Source organism: Thunnus maccoyii, chromosome 18, assembly GCF_910596095.1.
Source record: "Thunnus maccoyii chromosome 18, fThuMac1.1, whole genome shotgun sequence".
In the NCBI taxonomy this organism is placed as follows: Eukaryota; Metazoa; Chordata; class Actinopteri; order Scombriformes; family Scombridae; genus Thunnus; species Thunnus maccoyii.
This window is the reverse complement of record NC_056550.1, coordinates 22,391,156-22,409,378: the sequence shown is the minus strand read 5'-3', so window position 1 is coordinate 22,409,378 and position 18,223 is coordinate 22,391,156. Positions and strand designations below refer to the sequence as shown.

The following is an 18,223-nucleotide window of genomic DNA, read 5'->3' as shown; positions in this document are numbered from 1 at the left end:
TGTCCACCATGATGGAAATAATGTTAAGAGATGGACGGTGCAGATGCAAGACGTACAGCCAGGCACAAACAGCAGCCGGTGCGATAGATCGGCCGAGATCGGAACAGTTCGGGAAAAGCACGGAGTCTAGATGAATGAGTCCGACCCTCCCCCTCCTGCTACAAAACAGGAAGGTAGAAGACTTCAGGGTGTTTTTACCCCGAGTTTAGCCTTTCAGGCGGATTTTTATCTTAAAGTCTACACTCCACTCCCTCCACGTCGATTAATGAATCATATACTTCGTATTTCAGTGATTAAGTGTGATTGCTGAGGGTGATACACAACCAGGGAGTTATGATTATGATTATGACCTGACAGACCAAACTCTGGGTGAAAAAAAATTACATAGCCTTACCGGGAGGGTAACTTTCACCTAATTCCGACATTTTCAATTAAACCTAATTAGGCACGTGCAAAAACTAACCCACTATATTGATGTTATTTTTTCAATTATTATTTTAAAAACGCAAAAAATATATATAATTCATCCGACTTAGCTGCCAGAACCAGTTTAACATAATCTTCCACACCAACCATTTTCATCCAATTCATCAAAGAAAACATGATATTGTTCTTCAAGTGATGAAGATCTTGCATGAATACATGGATTAATGTATACATTTTCACAGAGTACACGTCTTGTGTCAGGAGGCCAATATAGGCTACAGATAGTGATTTCTTGTAATTTAATTATAAAATTGTCAGGGAATTTACACCACTAAATAGTTCAATATCAGGAGGGTGGATTCTACTTTACCATTGGAAATTCATGGAAATTACGACCTTGTCTTGACGCAACAGAGGCCCTGTGTCAAAAGCTAGTTGCAAGACTTGATCAATTAGTTAATATTGTGTTTACATGATGTGTTTTGATTATTCACATTACAGCAAACTAATTGACACACAGAAAACTTAAAAGACATACATTGTATTATTACAATGCAATAGTATTTGTTGGGTTTCTGGATCTGTGAGCACATAATGAAGCTTCCATGTAAAAGTCCGCTATGTGTAATATACTGGTGAACCTGCACAGAGGGCAGAAGGTTGGGAACAGTCGGGGGCCCAACAGCAAATATCAGACTTTCATAACTGTACCCACATTATGCTGCAATGACATAAGACGTAGCACAAACAACAGTCTGAGAAAAATGACATTTTATTGAATCTGCAGAATCATAAGTACAATTTGAAGTGCTGTAACAGGGCAACAGGAGATGATATCAGGTCCTTAAATCTGAGTATGTATTCCGAGTATCGAATACACAAGTATGTCATTATGCATATGGTATCTTTATTTTTTTTTATTTAAAAAATAACAAAATTATATCAAAAACAAAAACAATTTTAAGATGGAATGCACAAAACTGGTTCGAATGCTAAACCTGCGATTGTGGATTACATGATTTCACTCTGCAAAGTCTACAGTATATAACCAGTATCATAGAAGCAGGGAATGATTCATCAGAAGCGCGGCAGCCTACGACGAAGGCTGAAGGAAAAGAGGGACGTCAGCAGAAGGGGGTGGACAGGATACTAGATAGAAACGGAATGGAAACAGGGTTATGATATGACGTCACGGTTCAGTAGATAGATGAGTGATGCCAGAGCGGTAGAGCCATTATTTGGCGAATAGAGGTTAACTCCTGACTAATATTCAGGTCAGACAAACAACTTGCCTTGCCTCACAGCCAAAGAGATTGAGAGAGATCAGATCTCCGCCCTCTGTAACCCCCCAAGCCCGACACACACTTACATCATCGACATGCTCAAATTTGACTTTGCCTTAACAAATCCACCCTGAGCCACACTTACACAACGCTGGCTGTCTTTGGCCACTTCTTTTTTTTTTCTCCATTTCATCCACAACGCAACAACCTCGCGACAAAAGAAGGTTTGAATCAGATGTAATCCACAGAGTAACGGAGGCTATCGGTGTGAGTAGCTTTGTTATTAAATAAAATTTGAGCAAACATCATAAGCCAGGAACAACAATCATCATTTCACTTCAAGCCAAACCACCACTTCTTCTTCTTCTTCTTCGAGAGAGAAACACAACCGTGAGCTCTAAAACAGCTTTCCAATCTAGCATCTGCTTTGCAAATAAAATTGTCCTGTTGTCAAGTAGAGGTTAATCCAAAATACAGGCATACATACAGTGTGTATAGTCATTTTGTTTGGCAAATGTGTTTGAGGTGTTTTTTTATTGTTTTTTTTAAATTCTGATTCAGTGATTATTTTCATCAGCACTGTCACAATTCATCACATTAGAGTTGCAAAATGTATGAATGTTCATCAACACCAACGGACAACTTGCACCACACTGGACTTTTTTTTTTTTTTTCTTCTTTTTCTCTCCATGAGTCATCTTTTTTAAAATCACATTACTTCCCCTCAGCCACATTCACAAAAAAATATGATCCGCTTTAATTTTTATCTGCAGGCAAGCCACATCCCAGAGCACCATGACCTGTAAAAAACATTTTCCCTAATTCACCTTTATGATACATATACAATTATACAATGTCGTTTAGCTACATAGCGAGAGCCTTGTTTGTTTTAATAAAGCTGAAAATTTGTTGGCCCCCGCCCTCGACCCCACCTAAAAACGCACCACCCTGATCGCTCGTGTCTGTGACGGTCACAGTGCATCACAAGAGGATGAAAATGGTGAGAAAAAAGGCGAAGAGGTGTGTGTGTGTATGGTCAGGGGCCGATGAGTATTTACACCACTGAGAAATGGTCAAATATCATTTTTATAGTCTGATAAGGTCCTCGCAGCACTACGGTATCTCGAGCGAAAAGAGGATACAGCATTGCTGTGTAATAGTCAGCAACTGAAATGCTTCATTGTGTGTTTATGAACCAACCGTCCTTACATCTTTGTGTCCACCACCAAGCAAATGCTGATAAAGCTGGTTGGCGGCGGTTTATATATGTTAATTCACTGGTTTTTACCAGATTTACCTGCCAGGAGGACCAGAAAAAAATTGCCTGGTTCTGACATGCAGGCCTGATGTTTTATTCACTGACCAGAGCATCTGGTAAAAGTTCCTTTCACGGATATTTATAAATGTCATCCCGTAACATTACTCTTATTAGAGACTCATTAGCTCCAGCATAATGGAGATATAATAATAACAATCTGGCTTGACCGAGCAGGCGTTCAGCTGATTTTTTCCAACAGGCGGCCATCTTTGTTCTGACCTGAAACTGCAGGTTGATTAAACCCGTGACTAATCTAATACTGTGACCGCACAAGTCTAGATAAATTCCTCTGCCTTGGTTCATAAATTGAGTTGCTGGTTTGTTTATTCATTTAATACACTGAATTTTTTTTTCTTTCAAAATAAGCATCTTACAATAACAATAAAGGCAAAGGAAGAACAGCATGAGGAAAAAAAAACAAACAAAAAAAACAACAACATTTACCACAGCCGAGGATTCAACAATTTCACTCACATCTCATGGAAAGAAAGACTGGAATGTTCACTCACAAAAACAGTGGAATAAATTTAAAATTAAAAAAAAAGAAGAAAAGATTCACAATATAGAGTTGTGCTTGGCCTCCTCCTTTATAAATGGGTTTTCTTTGATGGTGATTTTGTAGCAAAGGGGAAGGACTCGACCTGTTCCCGTCTCCGTTCTCCAACAAACAGTTTAGCCTTGATCACCATAACTTTGTGATTCTCTCAGGACTGAAGGCATTCAGGCTGCAAAAAATAGGAATAGCGGTGTATATACTGTATATCCACACCAGCTGAGGTGATGTGATATTCAGTGTGGCCGTAGGAGATGGACTGATAATGTCCCCTAACTTGTCCCTGATCCCTCCTGTACGCGACGTGCCTGAGTGAGGCAACGACAGGAGGTGCTCTTCAGTTAGGCTACGATTCCAGTTTCACAACAATACCCACAATGCAGTGCTGAACACAAGGGTGCCTAGTTGAGCACACAATGGCAAAAATGCGTGTCTATCTATAAATATAATAAAAACCTCTCTGTTAAGACTGATAACTGGCTGATTGATGCAACAGCAACAGGGTTAGAGGTTAAAGGAATGTACACAAGTCAAAATATTCAAGCTTAGTTTTGATAGACTGAGATTCTGCACTGTGTTTCCAGTCTGGCCAAGATCACGCTGCAAAATTAAAGAAAGAAAAAAAAAAAAACAAATCAAAAAGGCCTATGAAAATGCCACACCCACCCACACTGCAAACTTATTTCGTCCACAGAATAACGTCTGCAGCTGTCGGCTGCCATGGAAACCACGTGTTGACGGACTTGTGGGGAAAAGGGCTTTTTACATTTTTTTTTTTTCTTCTTTACTTTTGCATGATGATTGTTTAAGTGCTATAGCTAGGATGGAGCTGTGTGACACGGCGTGACCCCTGACATACTTCAATGAACTGTGAGTTTATCTTTTTAAGACTTTCGATTTCCACTTGTGACAGCACGAGAGTGGAGCCAGGATTGGGGGGAAAAAGGTAAAGAGGATGACGGACATCCAAACAGAGACGGACATCAGCACAGACAGACGGACAAACAGACGGACAGAGAGGCAGGCAGACAGACAGAGAGAGACAGACGGACAGTTAGAGAAAGTCTGTGGTTAGCGAGCTGAACAGTGAGAGCAGAGCAGGGATGCAGAAGAGGCGGGGTGGTGTTGGGGGGGGCGGGGTTCAGGGTCTCACAGGACAGATTAGGGAACAAGAGTAAAATCAAGAGAAAGCGGCATTAAGATGAGATGGCACTGGGCTTTTCCTTTCCTTCTTTCCCTCCCTTTCTCTACCTCCTCCTCCTTTTTCTCTCCCTCTTTTTTCTTTCCCTCTCACTCAGATGGCCTCCACGTAGTTGGCAGGCAGCATGCCCTGCTGGCCAGTGCGCTCCACGCGGCCGTACATCCAGCCCTCGTCGATCTGCTGCACGTCAACGATCACGTCCCCGTCCACGAAGGACACCTCGTCCTCGTCGGCGGCAGAGTAGTCATACACGGCCCTGTACCGCTTCTGTGGACACAAAACAAATCCAGTTAGTTCCCCAAAAACAGACAACAGCTGCCACAGAGCTCAAGAAAAAGCTGCTACTAAATTAACTACAGCATTAAAATGTTTCTGAATGGGAAGCATCCTGGTGGCTGAATGGTTACTGCACATGCCACATAACCACAATGTCCCTGTTTCGATTCCAGCAAGGGACCTTTGTTGTCTGTCGTACCCATCTTTCTTTCTCCTTGTGTCCTCGGGGTTGTATGCCTCTGCCAACTAGTCATGATGCAGTTTACATCCATGTCTGTCCAGACTCATAATATTTGTAGTGAAGACTTTGAGGGAAGTTAATAAAAGTGTATTTTCCTTGTATGTGCTCACATGCTTGGCCAATAAAACTGAATCTGATAGAACATAAAGATGCAACTATGACAGTAGACAAAGCTTAAGATATGGATATTGGTGCAGAGAAGCTACAAATTCTAAAACGTGGATGCTTCACACACATCTTCAACCTGACAGCACAGAAGATCTATATAATCACCACAGTTTCAAGGTGGTCACCCAGGATTAGTGTCATCAATTCAGTATCTGACCAAATGTGAAATATGGTCACTATCTCCCCTTCTGTTCCTGAGTTATGGTGTTGAATAATGGCCAGACAAGTGTTTTTGCAGAACATTTTGATGTCACGGTGAAAATCGACCTTTTGGATATGAATTAGGTGAAAAAGTGACAAACGGCACAATTAATCTGTATGCAGATGACGCTATTATCTATACAACATCGCCCTCTGCCGCCCAAGGCTGTTCAAAACTTGCATATTGATGTATGTGCTATACAGCAAACATTGATTGATCTTAAATTACTATTAAACTCAGATAAAACAACATGTATGCTGATTTCTAGAAAACCTACTAACAGTATAATGGAAGTAAATATTAGTTTTTAAAAGCAAAACTGGCATTCTCTTATTGAAATAAGGCTTTTATTACGAAGAATTATAGTAAGCAAATTGTTCAGACGACCCTTTATAACATCACCATAGTCCATAACGACCGTTATGGACTATGGTGATGTTATTTATATGCACTCTACTGCTTCTACTCTTAAACCTCTTGATGCAGTCTATCATTCTGCCCTTAGGTTCATAACTGGGGATGGTTTTAGAGTTGAAGTTGGGTGGCAGTCGTTGGCAGTGAGAAGAGAACGGCTCTGCATCCTATTTATATACAAAGCTCTCCTTGGCAACCTTCCTGGGTACCTGACATGTCTTATTAATTTTAGTTCAATTTCACACTGCACTAGGTCCCAAGGCTATTTAGTCCTTGAAAATCAACGTGTTAGCACTGAGATTGGGAAATGGGCTTTTAAATATTATGCTTCACACAAGTGGAACACCTTGCAGAGGGCAGTAAAATTAGACAAGCTAAACCCTTTTAATAATTTTAAATCTCTTTCAGCTGCCATAGGGCAAAGTGAAAGTATGTGTTCTGACTGAGCTTGAAGTTTTACACTCCTTAATGTTTCATATTATGTGTTTTATTGCCTTTATATATTGCTTTTATTGTTTCTTATATTTTATATTGCTTATCTGTTCATATTTGCTGTTTATATTTGCAGATTATCGTTTCTTATATATTATATTTGTATTGTAATGAGAGTGTCCTTGAAAAAAAGACCTGGCCTACTCTATAAAAACAAAGGTTTGAATGAATGAATATAAAATGTCACTTAATCATTTTATCCTATGAATTTATGAGTTATGGCCAAAAAATGTTTTTTGTGAGGTCACAATGACCTTGACCACCAAATTCTAATCAATTCATACTTGAGTCCAAGAGAACGTTTGTGCCAAATTTGCAGGCGTTCCTGAGATATCGCGTTTATGAGAGAATGGGACGGACATGAGGTCACAGCGACCTTGATCTTTGACCACCAAAATCTAATCAGTTCATCCCTGAGTTCAAATGGACGTTTTTGTCAAATTTGAGGAAATTCCCTCAAGGCGTTCCTGAGATATCGCGTTTATGAGAATAGGATGGACAGACAGGCGGCCAACCCAAATACATGCCTCCGGCCACTGCTGACGCAGGCGGGGAGGCATAAAAAAAAGTTTCTGAATGGCTGACTTTCTGCCTAAGTCTTAATGTTAGTGTGAAGTGTAAACATTTGTTATTGCAGTATTGATCAAGTTACAACAATATTTTCTGATTCTGTTTCAGATTTTTAATTTCATCAAGTTGTATTTGGCATTGGGGGTCCATCTGCAGCAAAAGAGGGGCAGGGGGGGCAATGGGAAACTTACCCCAGCACTTGGAGGTGGGGCGGCAGCCGCCTGGCGCGCTGGTTCAGGAGCAGGCTCATAGTTGTAGTTCTGAGAGGCTGCAGGGGGCTGGTAAGCTGCTGATAAAAAGAGGACAAATGTTTGAGCTGGAAACGCTTTTTCTCTTGCTTCTCTGTCTCTGACACCAGACTCACTTGGAGCTGAACTGGGATTCAGCAGCAAGCTATAAATCTAGCTATCTGTAATCTATTGCTTTAAGGCAGGAGAATTAAGATGTCAGTCTATACAGCCAATGCATCTTAATGCCAGGTGTATTTACTCCTGTCTGTATGTTTGCATGAGCTCTTTGAGAGAATGAGGAATTCAAAAACCTGGCAAGCCATGACGTGCATCCAGTGGCTTTCGAATTTACTGTTACGCAACCTTCTGAACAATGCCTTTCTGTGTAAATCAGGTATGTAAAATACAAACAGCAGGTCCACGGGTCATTCAAATATTTATCCATAACTTTCCCACTGAAAATGCAAACAAACAGTCATTCTTAAATTTTTTGGCTTGAGTAAATGAATGAATCTGTTTGTTCATTGATTTAACCCTTTGATTTCAGGTTGGGCATTATAAGAATTACTTTCATAATTTTTTAAATACAGCAATTTCTGTAGTAAATGCAACTATTTATAGCTCAATGGATTAAATACAGAGGAGATTGGTGGACATGTCAGAACCAGGAACCCTATGTGGTGTGATTAGGCAACACCCAGCCTGATGAGCTCATACATCCTGCGGCATGAAGGGAGCAAAACACAGATAGGGAAAACAATTGGACACTTTTCTTAGGAAACCAAAAATCCCTGATAATTAATTGAAGGGTTAAATGTTCATCCGATTCACAAAAAAAAACAAACATATTTCTCAGCTTTCACTAGTGCTATCAAACCATACAGACAGGTTTTTTAATCATGTTTTTTTTGGTGATCTGGACATTTAAGATTATTTTCGTTAGTTACTGTTTTATCCAGAGTAAAATTGTCTCTTCTCCTCCTCACTATTTCTTGACTACTTTTACAGTTACTATTGCTGCTTCTATCTACACAGCTTTTTACTGTGTTAAAAGCTACTATTGACTCCATTTGACAGTAAGTATATTGTATGTACTGTGAGTGTGTTGGAAGAAATACCTGAAGAGGGGTTGCTCGGCTGCTGTGGGGCCTCTCCTCCCATCTTCCTCTTCTCAAACTCCTCGTGGTACTTAATCTGCAAGGGAAATACACAAACAGTTCATAGATAAAGATTGAGAGTGCATGTAACTTTATCTAACAGATACAGATCTACGTTTGCAGTCATCTTTCCAGAAAGTCTGTCACAGCGTGTAGTTCCCTTTACATCCACCAGAGGGCTCCCACTTGCTCTCCAGCACCCCTGCGTTTGTGGTGATAGGTGGGGCGCGCTACGTGCAGCAAAAGCCTCAGGAAGCAACTTGACGCTGAGAGGAAATGACATCTCGGGGGCCGGATGTAGTGTGCAGTAGTGTGAGGGCAGAGTTGCATAGCAACCGTTGCTGACACATCAGGAAGAACAGGTGAGGTGAAAAAAAAAGGGAACTAACAAGAAGCCTGAACGCTTGGGGTGAGAATGAGCCAGCTAGATTCAAGAGGAAATACTGAGGAAGAGGAGGAGGGGAATCATATGACTAAGCACATCATAATGTCACTTAAATCATTCATATGACTACAGTAGCAGGTGTATTTTCTTTTGTGTAACTAAAAAAGGAAGCACAAGATTTACAATTTCAGACACAAACACTTAATTATCAATCTGCTAGTGTGACAAAGGCAGCATTCAGTGTCACAACATAAAACCAGGCCACACTGATGAAACTGAAAGTGAGTGACTGCTCTGTGACTGCACTAAATAGTCAGCCCCCCCTTATTACCAGGCTGATAACAGACTGACTCACAGTGGTCAAGATTTACAACCCTGATTTTGCCCCCGCTTACACCCGCGCTCAAAGAGTCCACTGTGCCGGCGGCGTTAGCGAGGAGTGTGTTCACAGGCTGGACGGGATGACAGAGTGTTTGTGCAAGGACAGTGAAGCAAGTGACTGAGAGAACACTGTGACTGTTCTCAAGTGCAATATGCTAAGTGAGAGTGTGCGAATGAGATTATTTTGGTTTGTTTTGAAGGAACAGGTTGAACAGATGGTGTGTGTGTGTGTGTATTTACAGAAGTGCCTTGGCTGCTGCTGAACTAAACCTTCCCCTGTAACTTCTCAACTGACAAGAGGACGGTGAGGGGAAACGGAAGAGACCGGACCAAGATTGAAAAGACGTGACAAGGTTGACAGACAGGACGAGTCTAGATGAGTAAAAGTGAGTGAAGGGCCTTCACATGGCTGACATTCTGGGAAGGGTGCTGACTAAACTGGTTTGTTTCTTGTGTCCGGTGGAACAAGAGCAAAAAGAGAGATTGATGTAGCGCTCATCTGGAGTGGTTCCCTTATGATTGGCTATGAATGACGCACTGACTGCAAACAGATGTCTAATGCAGCGAGGAAGGACTCACACACAGAGAACAAAAAAAAAAAGAATAATTCAGACTAGAGTCTGGATATTTCTATTTGTTACATTACAGGGCCGTGCAGACAGTGAAAATATGTGCAGAGAGTGCATAGAGTTCAAACAGTCCATGTTGGACTTTCCTCTGTGCAAAATGAGGCATGCATGATGAGTCCACCTATATGTGGGTTACTCTACAGGGGCACCTAATCAATGAGCTAGGGCTTGACTGAACACCCATGAAGCCAATGGCCAGCAGATCAGGTCATTACAAACACATTAGGATGATGTAATTCCATAGCATCAACACAGTTTCATACCCATAACTGATATACAGTGTATACATACAAATGTTATCTTTTACATTAGGAAACAGACCCACTGGTACAGAAAGACAATACAATAGAGTGACAGAAAACAATATCTAATTCTTCATTTAAGCCACTAGGGTGTAGCATTTTAAGGTAGAAGATATATCTGCATTCACATCAGGAGTAAAATTTGATCTATATTTCCACCACAACGATTAGGAATCATCATGCCAACGCCACAGAGTACCAAATCCGAGATAGGATGATGTCTTTTTGTTTTTCTTATATATTGGAAGCCACATTTGGTGCATGGCAGACAACATTACTAGAGCTGCATGTTGTCATTTTGTACTCTTACAGTTAGAACATGCAGCTTAAATTCGTCAAGGGAAAAAAAAACCTGTGGCATTGTCCAAACGTCCCTGGCGGATGAAGTTTTTGTGTGTGTCTGTGTGTACCAGTGTGTCCTAAACATCCCTTTGCTCTAGTAAAAAGAAAAAAGCGGAAGAGAATGAAAAGATCTCTTTGCCAATGTCATCAACAGATAAAATGTTGAAGTGTGTTTTCACAACATTACATATCTCACACCCAAGTGGTGAACAGGTAGTATTAAATATACAAGAGAATGTTTTTTTTTGCTTTTTGGGTTTACATTCGGTGAATAATTCATTTCTGTTTTTCCTCATAAGCCTTTGCAAATGCCTGGTGGATACCCTCTCATCAGAAACTGATCAAAGAGTTTGTAGGTTTCTATTTGGAAATCATCATCCCTTGTAAAGATGCATCTAAGCCCTAAGAAATGAACTATAGGGCACAACTTTTTTGAGGGGGGCAGAATGATAGTTTGAGTAGTGTAAAGGACTATTTCTGCCTGAGGGTTTGGTGGAGAGCGTGGTGTAAATGTTTCTCCCATTATAGATTACCCATGTGTCCAAAAAAACTTACTTAGTGACTGTCACATTCCATGTTGAATTCAACTGAATCAATAAAATTGTTGAGATACTATGAAAAAAGCCTGGAGATCATAATTAGTAGCATTCCAAATCAGAAATATGTCATAAATATATCTTTTCCAAAACACAACAAATTTCAAAAATGGATTATTATTGTACACATGTTGGTGTTCAAATCAACCCATAAAAAGGTTTGCGTAGTCATGGGCGAAGCTTACGCCCATAACAGTGCCATGTCTCTGGAGAGACATTAAGAAAGTGGTTTATTATCAAAGCAATTTCGAACATGTCGACCAGGAAGTTAGTTGGGGGAATGTTCTCTGGCCTGACGTCAAGAAAAACACCTTAAAGCCCGGATGAGTGAGACATATTGGTATAAAGGCTGCCTGCATCCACAGTAACCAGGAGAAGATCACTACTGTTATGTGTCACTTCAGAGAGTTGAGTTATTAATGATTGAAGCTTTTCAGCCAATAGTCTGATGTGATAAAGGTTCAGTAAGAGAACCAATACTCGCTATAATAGGGCGACATTTTGGCAACCCCTCCGTAGGCTTGTGTACTTTAGGTAGGTCATAAATGGTTTGATGGGAAAATCATTAGTCAAGTACTTGTATTGAGACTGACTGATATGACTACTGCACCAGAGAAGAAGACAAACAAAGGACGGTTTTTGAAAGCGCAGCTCAACCCTTGCGAACCATTTGTTTATCAGACTAAAAACATTTCGCAACGTGCTTGAATCCATCCCGCCATAATGCACGTTATCTTGATGTGGCTTGTGTGTTTGAGCCCATAAATACATGTAATATATGTGCATCCTTCTCTGTCTTGCAAAACGTCCTTGATCTCACACACACGCGAGATCTTTCATCAAGTGAAAGCAGTAATTACCCATCACCCTTCACCCTAATTATACCATTAGCGAGACCGGTGCAGCAACTGGTTATGTGTAATGACGTATATGTTGTTGTGTTTCCCATAGAAATGAAGGCCTTTTCAGCTGACTTAAGCAGTCTGTGGATGCAATGTAAACACTGCATGCATTTCTACATCGCTGCTCAAATCAATAACTGTGGCCGAGGGAGAGAGGAGAGAAGAGTGGAGGAGAATGGACCGTGTGGTAAGCGATTGGAGGAGAATTCCATCACTATAAATGAGGAGCGCTGTGAGCAGAAGAAGAAGCCTGACATTTACTGTGACTAAGTAGGAGGATGAAAGCTACTTTAAAAAAAAACAACATGACAAATATTACAAAACCTGAGATCTTAATCTGGCGGAGCTCTCGGAGGCCGAAGAAAGAGGAGGTGATGAGCTAAATAAAGGAAACGATAAAATCTACTGGTTCTGGTGGTTGCATGTATGAATATTGAGCTGACGTCGGTATACAGTACCAGTCAAAATGTTTGACTGGTACTGTAAGTATCAGTCTTTAACTTTGTACAACGTAAGCATGAGCTGCCTAAAGGTTATCTTGAAGATGTGATGTCAACTATTCTCAAGGCAGGAGAAGACAACTTTCCAGTGTGCTTCATGTAGATTAATTATCCTCCTCAGAACGAATTTTCGGTTCAATATAGGCAAAGAGATTATACTCATTAGTCACTATTACAGACATTAGAAGAGCCCTAAATGTTCAGTCTAGGGCTGCAACTTAAGATTATTTTCTTTATCAGCGTTTGGTCTATGAAATGTCAGTCAATTTTGTCAACCAACATTTTTTCTTGGGAAAAAAAACCACAACAGCTGCTTGTCTTCGTTTCAAATACGGAACATTTAGAGTTCTTCTGTCAAGACTTAAGACAGATGGGTTTAAGTGGTGACACTTACATTGCTGATTTGGTCCTGCGATTTCTTAATTCTCTGCAACTCTGGCGTGTCTGTGACCACATGGAAAGCTTTCCCTTTATTCTTCTCAAAATCCTCCCTGTAGAGAACCTGCACAGAGAAAAAAAAACAAAAACGACCATGTTAGAAACAAAGAGAAGGTTTCACACATAAAACAGTGAATATGTAGTAGATTAATAACACTGTCAGATCAACAGCGTGTGAGTCAACAAGGAAAATCCAACAAATACTGTATAAATGATTATTTATAGATGCTCTGACCTAGATTCTTTCAACATATACAGATTTTTTTTTTTTGAAAATCATAAAACTGGTGTGTCTTGGCATTTTCAGAAAAGAATGTAATGCTTTTCACCTATTTCACCTGTGGCATCAGCGTCCACCTTATAAGTACTTATACTTGGCTTGACAAATGGATCAGTCCTGAGTTTTAATGAGCTACGCTTTAGCCTAATAAAATACTTTTATAGCAGCGGGGAAAACAGCTTTACTGTTGAGTTTATTAAAGCTTGACACCGTTAGATGAATGAACATGAAATTGCTGAAATGTAATCCTCTAGTGAAATGAACTTTCTGCTGATTTTTTTAAAGTATTTTCTTGACTGTAGATCACTTTAGTACTATTTTGTTAGTGTGTTAGGCTGGTCATGTTTCTTACTATAACAACAAACTTGTGTCAACAGTAGTGACTGTAACTCTGGATTCGGCAAACATACCAAGACATTTCTACGTTAAATAGAGTATTTCCTGCAGTCATGGGCAGAAATAATCAATTTTTTAATGCATAAACTTCCAATGTAACCAGCATCAGTATGTGTGCGTGTTTCGTGTGCAAGCAAAGTAAGCTTGGGCCTATATTGCATAGTCTTTTGTGGTGAAGTTCGCTTCCTGTTTGCTGGGGAGTGAATGCCAGCATCCATATATGGTCAAAATAAGAGGTAGTGTATGACAAGTCTGTGTGTGTGAGTGACTGTTGAGTGTGTGTTTTTCCAGCCTTCCCACCCTATCCTGACCCTGAGGGCAGTGGAGGAAATGTCCAGCCCATGCGAGCGTCAGATGAGTATCAGAAATTACAATGCATGGGCGCGCTACCTCACTGCTGCCCTGTGGCTGGTTGAGTGTTCAAACCCACAAACTGCCACTTTTACAAAACCTGAAGCAGGAAGTAAGATACATGATTTTGTTTTTAAACCAACAGCTTTGCTTTCTCACTTCTTCTCCATCTGACCTCTTCGGCACGTGCCCAATGACATTACAACAATGACAAATCGTTTAATTCCACCTCCCTATTCCTGCCTCCGTGGTGACTGCACCGGTTTCCTGCACTGCCCCAATAATGGAGCCAACTCGGACTGTCTATTACCAGGAAACAAAGCTCCATCCCCTCCGTACTCTCCCCCGACTTCCACGTAATGTCTGACACTGCTATACAGAGTGCTGACCAATCCTCCTCTCATCTCCCCAACCGCCCTTGTGATGACATGACGTGGCAATGATTCATAGCTAACGTTTAAGTGCGTGTGTGTGTGTGATGCGGCGTGATGCGTTCATATCTGCTGTCACCCTCCCTAGCGTGACGTCCACAGAGAAAATGAAGCGAAATCTATGGCTGATCCTCATTCTACGGCAAATTATACACGGCTCTCAAGCCTGCGCACAAAGATAAGTCGTGAAGAAGATTAATGTGGCCTCGACCCATCTTTGTCCTTCGTTCTCTCTCTCCGTTCTCATCAGTCAACGTATGATCCTCCCCCTATTTTTATTTCTCAGTCCATCTCCTTTGTCTTTTTGGGTCTATGCAACAGCTTCTTCTTCTTCTTCTCCTCCAATCATGCCTCTGCTTTCGTTCCCCACCCACACTCCCCACTCTCTCTCTCTGTGCTCCCTTTTTCATTCATTCATATTTTACTGCCTCAACAGCAAAAGACAGAATCATCCCACAGAGCTGGAGCTCTTCCTCATTATAATCTTTCTCTCTGCTTCTATTTGCATTCCTCTAGCTTTCCTTCCTCTGGGGATTTTACTTTTATCTCTTCCTCTTTCACCCTGCACTCCTCCCTCTCTCTGTGTTGGTGCCTTCCTGTCTCTTCCTTTTTTTTTTTCTTCCTTTGCTCATGTGCGCCTCATTGCTCTCCCATCTCCTCCTCCCTAATTCGCTCTCTCCGTTTTCTTTATTTCTCTTTCTCTCCGTCTTGTTTCTTTCTGTTTCCCCCTGCAAAGTCTTGTAATGAGGTGTGACAAACCTCTACCCTGCTACCATAGCAATAGGGTTCCCGTAGCAACGCGGCAGCGGCGGTGGCGAAGGGTTAGATGGCCACAGTACTCAACAAACAACTTCCTTGCACTGCCACAAACATAATAGTACCGTGATGGCACACAATCATAACAGTGCAAGAGGCTTATTCCATATAATCTAAACACATCTACATCAACATGTGCATGTGTCTGAGTAGTGTGAGTTATATATATATATATATATATATATATATATTTTAATTATTTATTGTAATTCATTTAAAAATGAAAGAAAAAGTGAAATCAGAGAAAGAAATCAGCTGTTTTTTTCCTTCACTTTCTGTCAGCAAAAGCATATTTTGAGAAGTTTTGCGAGAAGGACTCTGTTGACTTCAGCTGTATCCTCATTTTGAGGGGAATTTTTTTTATTTATCGTAAATCATTTTCTACTTCCTGTGAAAGCCTTGGGTTTTTTTTAGTGAAGTCATAGTTTCCTGTCCACTGTGAATACTGTACTGTGACGTCACACGACCGCTTCAGAGGAGACAAAGAAAATGTCACAAAGAGCTACGCTGGTCTTTATCCGTGATCACATGAATCCTCCGTGTCACACGCAAAAACATCTTTTGTGTATTCATAATCTCATACTTAGTTTAGTGTCAGTGATAAACCCCTTAGTATAACGACTGTCTCTTGGTGTATGGTTGAGTGTTTTGTGGGGGGCTGTTAGGATGCACAATCCATGTAGAAAAACACCATCTGTCTCCTCGATTCATCAGCTATCCCCCCCCCACCCTCCTCCTCCCCGTATGACCACTGACCCCACCTCAATACTCCACAAAACCCCTTCTCACATACAAACACCCCTCATCTCATCCGTAGCGTTTGACACTGACACTCGGATAAGACGAGGCCCCGAAGCCCCGCCCCCTCTCTGCACAGCTCTCTCTTCTATTAAATGTTGATAAAACAAGCCTTTCCTTCAGCTTCTCCCTCCTTCTTCATATCCAGGTTATTATATCAGTTCCTCCAACCATCTTTTGTGATTGATGAGGCTCAAAATGACTGAAATTGAAGGGACGATTCTACTAAACTGGGCTAAAAAAACAAATTTCTGTGAAATTTCATTTTTGGATGACTTGTGTTTTGTTGCTTGCAGTGGTGACGTAAGTGATCATATTGATAGACAAGTTCCTAGAATACGAATGAACATGCCCCAGACATCGTAGCACAAATAAGAGAAGTGAAACGTGAGGTTTCTACAGCGTTCAAGGTTCACAGTTGTCTGCCACACTATCTAATATCATTTTATACTCACTCTATGTTTGAGTTATGTTTCCTTTAACTAGAAGTAGCCAAAGTGGGAAAACATTGTCGTACGTCTTCTGGTGAGTGCAAATCTCTCACTCTCTCTATCAGAGCAATCTTCATTAAAGCAAAAAACACATGACCCAGTTCAGATGGATATTTTGGTCTTATGATTTTTTTTTTTTGTCTTACAATATATTTGGGTCTCTCTTATTTTAGCTTCTGCGGGAACAGCCGTAGTAGTGTTTCCTGTGGTTACAAATCAGACCTAGACTGGGGACCGTTTAGAGAAAAATAGGAGATAATTTGGGAGGATTTATCGTCAATACACTTGGGTGGCCCCTTCAAAAAAAAATGTGCGGAACAAAAACGAAAGAGAAAATAAAAGTGCATCAGTACTAGGTCACACAGCAGTAAGGAACTCTGATTGTGTGGCATAAAAAAGCAGTAAAGCGCACAGTTTATTAGGGTATAAAGCAGTTTGCAAACATCATAAAAAAGCAACTGAATGACAGTCATACACATGAACACTAAAGATAACAGCGGTATGAAAAGAGAGGGTTGTTACACAAGGTTAAGCTGGGATTATTACACCATATTAAGGTTATTTTGGGTGAGCTCTACCATTCTGGAGTATGGGGTGTGTCAACTGACAAGCCCCGCCTTCACCTACCACCAACCAATCAGATGTAAGACCAACTTTTGTCACCGCAACCCATTTTGTGGACACATCTACATACCTCTGATGAAAGGGGGGGGGGGTGCAATGTGTACATCTGTGTGTAATTTTAGCAAATGTTGCTACAGTCAGGTTCAACTAGGGTCAAATTTAGTTACCACAGTAAACTATTTTTCCTGACTAACCTGTTTCCAGTGAGGCTAATTATCAGGCTGAGCTTTAACTCGAGCTTAGGCAGCAATGCAATACTCACTCAGCTAAGAAGCAGTGCTTTCTCCAGAGTCGTTAATGACAAAGTTTTAACATTTCATTAAAACTAAAATGGTGAACGCAGCTTATAACCGGTTTTAAGACATTCATGCTGCAATACTTTCTCACGTAACAAACATTTTTCCTCCCAACTGGTGATAAAAGGAAAAGGGAAGTGCTAAAAAAAAAGATGCATTACTCACTTTTAAATATAATTTGAGGGCATACTAGTACTGTAATTGTAATGTATTGTTGAACTCAGCAATTAAAAGACGGAACCAATGATAGGGGAAGTTGTCACTTCATCCACACAAGATACAGAGCCTCCAAAACTACCGCACCAACATGTCTTGTATCAGAACTGCTCACCTCTGAGGCTGCGTACCACTAACTTGTACCTGGCCGGCCAAGTTTCCTTATTTTCTTGGCGATGTCTTCCATCTTTTTGTCTCCATAACATTTTATTTATCATACGATTACATGGCCATAGATCCCCCTCAGCTCTCTCTCTCTCTCTCTTTCCAAGTCTCTTACTTGTCCACTGTGAATCAATTTCATGCTTGGCTTCTCAGGTCTGTCTTAAAGCTGTGAGTACGCAGTTATCTTGAATGTTTATTAAACCAGGTCTGAATTAAGACTGATTATTTATCTGAAAGTTGGCTTTGTGAAAGCACTTACTCCCAGATCAATTTTAAAAAAGGTTAACTCAAGTCAGGCTTTTTCAAATTAAGCATTTCTTTTTATTGCCTCTTTTGTGGAACGGTGCCAACGT

At 40.7% G+C, this 18,223-nt stretch overlaps 1 protein-coding gene across 2 annotated transcripts in view; it reads right to left on the bottom strand.

The window, feature by feature from the left end:
- Window positions 1–1,182: 1,182 nt before the first annotated feature.
- The window catches only part of lasp1 (LIM and SH3 protein 1), a 36,199-nt gene continuing 19,158 nt past the window's right edge, over window positions 1,183–18,223 (bottom strand). The window contains exons 4-7 of one of the 2 annotated variants that reach the window (XM_042393050.1): window positions 12,963–13,070; window positions 8,493–8,568; window positions 7,336–7,433; window positions 1,183–5,048 (exon numbers count right to left, since the gene is read on the bottom strand). In XM_042393050.1, the coding sequence (XP_042248984.1) occupies window positions 4,875–5,048; window positions 7,336–7,433; window positions 8,493–8,568; window positions 12,963–13,070 (456 nt within the window). In that variant the 3' untranslated portion in view covers window positions 1,183–4,874. The remainder of the gene's footprint in view (window positions 5,049–7,335; window positions 7,434–8,492; window positions 8,569–12,962; window positions 13,071–18,223) is intronic. The other variant, XM_042393051.1, reaches the window with a different exon arrangement.